Raw genomic sequence first — 6,398 nt, 5'->3', positions numbered from 1 at the left:
CTGCGACTGTTGTCGAAGCTATTGCTTCTGTGGCGGAAGGTGCTGCTCCTGCTGTTGAGACTGCTGGTGTTGCCGACGATGCCTCTCCTGTCGCGGAAGTTGCTGTCGTTGAGATTGCTGCTGTTGCCACAGTTACTGCTGCTTCTGCCGACGCTGCAGCTCCCGTCGTGGAGGATGCGGCTGCTGCCGACGTTGTTGCTCGCGCAGATGAAGCTGCCGCCCCAGTTGCTAAGGCTGCTGCTGTAGTTACTGCTCCCGCGATTCAAGCTGCTCCCGAAGTGGAGACCTCTGTTTCGGAAACTGCCGCCGTGGACACCCCAGTCGACGTCAAGCACGTTGCTGAGACGTTGGTTGCCTCCGTCACGACCGAAGCTGTTGCGTCGGTGGCCGCCAAGACAACTGCTACTGCTGAAAATGTAGTTGAACCAAAAGCAAAGGCGAAAGTGGTGGCTGTCGAGGCACCTGCTGCGGCTGAAATGAAGAATCCCGTCGCGTCTCCCGCCCTCGAACGATCTGCCGAAGCTCAAAGCGCGTGCAAGTGTGTCATAATGTAGATGTCGTGATAGGAAAATGTAAATTTGCTCCAACTTGCCAGCGCTTGGCGGGACATCCGTTCGGCAAACAAGGCAGCGTTCGAGCCCACCGCGTCGCGTTCTGCTTGGAGATGACCTTCGACTGCTCCTGGCGCACATGTCCATCCTCCGAGCACACAATAAAGAATATATATACACCTGCCACCCATTTGTCCGACGAAATCTCGGGATTATTTCCGAATTCGCGCTAACTAGGGCGAATCATGCGCTGGGCCTTTGTTCCCGACCAGGTGACAATCCCAGCCATCCGTTTTCGTCGTACGGAGGGTCACGTGGCGCGCGCGGCGGGAAACTCGAGCAGCAGCAGCACACATACCGAGTCCTCAACCTTTCGATCGTTTACAGTCCAACGGAACCCATATACCACCACCGCCCTCATAGACGGCCGACCGACATCCCGACCCTCATCCCCGTCTCCAGCCACTGCTTCCATCGTCGTGTCGACCGTCGACTGGACGGGGGCTGTTGTCCCAAGGGCCCAAGCGGACGGCGTCGGAACTTTTCCTCTGCCGGGCGAGTAGCCGCGTGCACCCACTCGGCCCGACGTCGCCATGCGTGTCATACCGGGTTCAAGTGTCTACGCGTCACATCATACAATGTGTCGTCGTCCCATCCTCGCCACCTGGTCGCAAACTTCAACGTTGCAGCAAACGTGCTGTCCTGGGAGAGTACTGGTGCCGACGCCACCACCCGTGGGTTTCGTTTGGCTTATCCAGGTCTCCTCGCTTTCCCGTTCTCGTGTGGTGGCATCGTCCACCGCGGAAAACGATTGCGTCGATCCAAGCGACAACGAGTGTTTGGCTCCGAGGAACCATGTCGCATGCCACATCTATGGCATGGTATACAAAATCCAACATGTTTTCGTCAGCCCGTCATCGCACCCCCTTTTGTCGCAGGGTAATCAGATCAGGCAGATCTTGGCCATAGTTTTTTACGTTCACTATACAAATATCAAGGTATTTTAAAACGAGACCTCCTAGTCACATATTTATTCGCGAGAAATGCGCCATTGAGTATTTCGCCTCCTCGCGTGCACAACGACGACGACGCTGCCGCCGCTGCCGATGGACTCGTACGCATATCACCATGCCTCCCGGCGATCCATGAGCATGTGGGAACAGCCCGTGTCGAAACGACCCCTCCCCTCCCTCGCCAGCATCGACGCCACCAAGAGTGTGCACCATCCCATGGAGAACAACTCGCACTCCCAACCGATCCCCATTCCTTCCTTCGGCACTTCAGGGAATGTTCCTCTCCCTTCTCTGTCGAACCACCAACATCACAGCTTCTCGGCATCCACTGAAGCCGTACCGCTGGCGCTTCCGAAACTTCGCTCGATGAGTCTGGGAGAGTACATGCCGCAAGGTCGACAGCATCACACGGAGCCTGAAGTCGCTCGATTCAACAACCCTCAGGAGTTTCATGTCAAGAACGAAATCCCGATCCCTCACAGCTGGACCCCCAACCACAGTCATTTCCTGAATCAACGGCAACCACTGATATCGCATCCTCAGTCGGAATTCTCGTTGTCGCGCAGCTGGACCACCAATAGTGCCGCTCCTCACCTCATGCCCCGGTATTCTTCCAGCTCTAGCACGGCCGCGTCCAGCTGGAGTCCTTCCCCCACTGCCCTTCAGCAAATGAGCCTGAACAACAACTCGTCGTCGTCTGACGATGACGAACAACCCGATGAAGAGAGCGACCCTCTGAACAGGGGCTCCACCCGCGTTTGTCGTACCAAGTCTTGCAAGAATGTTGCGCGCTCCAAAGGCCTGTGTCGCTCGCATGGTGGCGGCAAGCGGTGCACCGAGCCAGGTTGCAGCAAAAGCGCCCAGGCGAATAAAAAGTGCATTGCCCATGGTGGTGGGACTCCGTGCTCGTTTGAAAACTGCGACAAGACCTCTCAAAGTCGGGGTTTATGCAAGGCCCATGGCGGCGGCGCCAGGTGTAAGTACCCTAGCTGCCCCAAGAGCAGTCAAAGCCGTGGTTTCTGCCGTGGGCACGGCGGCGGCGTGCGGTGCAAGGCGGATGGATGCGAAAAATGGGTGCAGAAGAACGGGTTTTGCATCAAGCACGGCCGTGAACAGCCTTGACAAACCCCAGTGTGTAGAAACCCATGTGTAGATGTAGTCGATGTGACAAGGTGTCTTTTTACAAGCGTTGTGGACAAGTTGGTTCGACGTGGTTTTGCTATGGACCAGTCGCCCGGCCAAAGAGAAAGCTGTACACTGGCTCGACCCACGCGAACCAGAGCCACGATCCCCATGACTTGGAAGGGCGCGCACCAGGTGCAGTGTAAACCTTGAGGGCATCGACCGATACGAGCCGTCGCTCCTGCGGCGCTGTTAGCTTTACGCCTCGATTGCAGCGACGTCATGGCCTCCTTACTGGCAAAACGACTGCTGTCAGCTTCTTCCCGTAGCAACAGCCCGTGTCCAGGCCAAGTGCAAATGGAGTGTCCTACATTGCGGTTGGACGTGTCGGAGCCGATCGCTTCAGGACGCACCTGCAATCCCGCCTTTGCATCGTGCCCAAACACAACCAGCTTGGGGCCGTGATACGTCGCAGCCCACAAGACCGAGTCGCCTTGGCCAGACTCGAGAGCGGTCGATGGCTCTCCCGTCTTGATGAACCGCATCTTGTACAGCATACCGAGGCTCTGTTCCTCAACCGGAACTCCCGGCACCATCCCGGCATGCACAACGATCGTATTGATCTCAGGCAAGTCAATCGTGAATGGAAGCTGCTCCAGAAACTCTATATCTGCGGCACAAAACCCGTCCGTGTACTCGTATCGCGCGTCGTCCTTGATTCCGCTTTGCCGGAGGTAGTACCCATTCAAGGCAGCGTCGTCATGGTTTCCGCGGACACACAACGCTCCGCTCTCACGCGCAAATTGAACGACTTTCACGGACTTTGGTCCTTTGTTAACCAAATCCCCCACAAAGACAAGGACGTCCTTGGCGGCATCGAACTCGGCCTTGTCCAGCAACAGCTCAAGCTCGTCCAAGCACCCATGGACGTCGCCGATAATGATCACTCGCTTGTCTTTTGGTACGTGATGAATCTACAGACCCGTTGTGAGCGGTGGGATCGTACGGCTGGACCTACTTGATGCAGAACTCTCGGCAACCCGACATTAGGGTGCGCTCGTGTGCGCTCTGCCATGCGGCGGTCGTGCGACAATGTTCCCTGGAGGTTTTCCTGTGAACACGAATGAACTTATTTATGCCTGCCAATTCCTCGGCTCAATTATCCGGATGTGTCTGTCTGGAGGCGGTCGAAGATAGCTTCACGATGGCAAGGTTGCGCTGTGTCGGTGGGTATGACAGGAACAGACTCGATGAATCGGACGCATCGAGGGCTCCCAAAGGACAGGACTCGAGTCGAATCTATCGACGCTTGGAGCACGGGAAAAGCTGCCTTTCGTTTGTTTTTTGGACACCTGGCGTGTGCTCCTAGTACTTGCTTGCCCTCGTCAACACGAAGGACGTCGCTATAAAGATGGATCAGCAGCACAAACACCATCTCAGGAACAGGTGAAGTGCTTTACAAATGAAAGGGATAGCGATGACTTACTTTAGCTACCAGTCCCCACGAAAACCATTGCGTGCAGTCAACCCAGTCGACATGGAAACAACGAAATCCTCCAAAAACCAGCTCGACAAGAATATATTGTCGGCGATGACGACAACATATCTTCACGGTGGCAATTCGACCATGACGCACATCACATATCGTGACGACGGGACGGCGTTGAAACAAGGACTCGGGGAATCTGGCGAATTAACTTAGTTACAAAGGGGTTCGACGCCCCCAGAAACTAGTGTCACCAACGGCTGGGGCTGGCGGGCATGTAAGCCGACGCTTTGGGACTTTCCGACTTGGCTCCGGACGACGGGGTCGTGACGGCAAGATTCTCCGCGACGTGGCCACCGGCATGGATGGATGAATGCATGGCCGCGTCACCATGGTGCAGGTCGTCCATGACACGCTTGCGGCCGCCAAACCAGCGTTTGAGGTAGTTTTCATCCACGTTCTTCCACGTCTTTTCCAATTTGGTCGAGATGCTCGTGTGCTCGGTGGAGACGGGGGCAACGGACGCATCGTCGTTCAATGTAAAGCAGTCTTCGTCGTGGTGGTCGGGCTTGGGGTGGCGCCGGCGCACGTCCGTGTTGACCAAATCACCATGGGCCAACGAATGCACAAAGCTCATGCGGGGCTCGGCCGGCGCCTTGGGGCTGGACGGCGACTGGTCCGGCTCCGACGCGATCCCGATGTACGCCAGGAGCGGTCCCGTGAGCCCTCCCAAAATGAGGGTCGTGAACACGACAATCATCAGTGTCGTCGACACAATCAGTGGGCGGTGGCTCTCTCCCGAGCTATCGAGGTGGGACCACGTCTTCACCAGAGCAAACGAGATGGCACCGCGGAGACCAGCAAACCAGATGACAAAGATGGACGTAGCTCCAATGCGGTCTTCCTTGCGGCGCCACCGGTTGCACACGGCGAGGAGTGGCACAATGTTGAGGAAGCGGCTGATGAGGAGCAGCGCGAGCGTAAAGCCCATAAAGGCCCAATCCAGGTGAAGCAGCGTGATGCCGTCGCTCGTCTGGTTGGCAAAGACAAATACAAGCGACGTCCCCATAAACACAAACACGAGCGATTCGCACACAAAAGCCATCGTGTGGAGCAAATGGCGAAAGGTCTGCTGCGCGGGGACGCTGAGCGTATGGAAGTGGTAGTGCGACGTCATCATGCCCGAGAAGAACAGCGACACGATCCCGCTCAAGTGGAGTGCCTCGCCGGAAAAGTACGCGAGGAGGCTGAAGATGATGCAGAGCGAGATTTCGTACGCGGGAAACAGGTGGAGCCGCGAAAAGAGCTTGGAGTTCATCAGGAACGCACCAAACAAAGTAATGGCAACGCTGACGAGGAGGGACCCCGTGAGCATGAACAACGTCTTGCCCACCACGGCTGCCAATCCACCCATGGAGAACTCAGCTGAGGTGTCCCACTCGTTTAGAGTCATGTACAACGCGATCACAACCGCGTCGTTGAGCACACTCTCACCAAACACGATGTTGAAGAGCTGCGATGGCGCGTTGAGTTTCTCAAAGCACGCCAGCGTCGCGACGGGATCCACAGCGCTGATGAGTGCACCAAAGAGGAACGATTCGATCCAGGACAAGGGAGTGATCCATCCGTAGATGCCACCGACGTATATGGCGCCGCCGGTGACTCCTGTCGCGATGAGCGTACCGACCACCGCCGTCGACAAGATAGCCCCAAAGTTGGAGAAGAAGTGGATCTTCTTTACAGAGAATCCTGCTTCGTAAATGATGGGCGGCAGCAGGACATGAAAGAACAGGTTGTTGTCAAAGTTGAAGTGCTCGATGTAGCTGTGGTTCTCGGCAACGACGATGAAGATACCGACAGCGACACCAAAGAGGAGGGCAATCCCGCTCTGAGAGACCCACGTGAGTGAGCTGCCTTCGAGGAAGAAGGACCCGATCACAAGGACCAGCAGCATGCACAGCAGCAGGACTTCCATCCTTGCAGCAAGTTTCCAAGTGGCGAATCGTTGAAATTGCGCCCGACGGGTGGTTTTGTAGTAAAATCTTGCATTCCAATACAAACCTCATCTAATTTTCTTTGAATTAGTGAAAAAACACCAATTGGGTTTGATCGACGAACCTGATTGGCTAAAACCAAATCCCACCTCTGACCTGATGGTACAGTGATAGCTTCTTTGGCATACCATAGTAAGGTATACCGAATCTATCCAGCTTGAAGTATCCAAGT

At 55.8% G+C, this 6,398-nt stretch overlaps 3 protein-coding genes across 3 annotated transcripts; 1 reads left to right on the top strand and 2 right to left on the bottom strand.

Annotated features, from left to right (window-relative positions):
* Positions 1 to 1,696: 1,696 nt before the first annotated feature.
* On the top strand, positions 1,697 to 2,686 carry H310_14419 (hypothetical protein; the record flags this gene model as incomplete). The annotated part of the gene is made up of 1 exon (XM_008882276.1): positions 1,697 to 2,686. The coding sequence occupies one exon, from the start codon at positions 1,697 to 1,699 to the stop codon at positions 2,684 to 2,686; it is 990 nt and encodes a 329-aa protein (XP_008880498.1).
* A 97-nt stretch (positions 2,687 to 2,783) lies between these two features.
* H310_14418 (hypothetical protein) lies at positions 2,784 to 3,761 on the bottom strand (the record flags this gene model as incomplete). The annotated part of the gene is made up of 4 exons (XM_008882275.1): positions 2,784 to 2,927; positions 2,982 to 3,053; positions 3,100 to 3,660; positions 3,705 to 3,761. 4 exons carry the CDS (start codon positions 3,759 to 3,761, stop codon positions 2,784 to 2,786), a joined length of 834 nt encoding a protein of 277 aa, XP_008880497.1.
* Positions 3,762 to 4,362: 601 nt separating this feature from the next.
* H310_14417 (sodium/hydrogen exchanger 3) lies at positions 4,363 to 6,192 on the bottom strand. Its single transcript, XM_008882274.1, has one exon. The coding sequence runs from the start codon at positions 6,145 to 6,147 to the stop codon at positions 4,423 to 4,425; it is 1,725 nt and encodes a 574-aa protein (XP_008880496.1). The 5' UTR covers positions 6,148 to 6,192; the 3' UTR covers positions 4,363 to 4,422.
* Positions 6,193 to 6,398: the final 206 nt, after the last annotated feature.

Source organism: Aphanomyces invadans (assembly GCF_000520115.1).
Source record: "Aphanomyces invadans strain NJM9701 unplaced genomic scaffold supercont1.69, whole genome shotgun sequence".
NCBI lineage: Eukaryota > Oomycota > Saprolegniomycetes > Saprolegniales > Verrucalvaceae > Aphanomyces > Aphanomyces invadans.
The sequence above is the reverse complement of the archived record's forward strand: the minus strand, read 5'-3'. Positions and strand labels throughout refer to the sequence as shown.

Coding starts and splice junctions, on each gene's coding strand:
- H310_14417 (XM_008882274.1), bottom strand. CDS start 6,147: ATGGAAGTCCTGCTGCTGTGCATGCTGCTGGTCCTTGTGATCGGGTCC.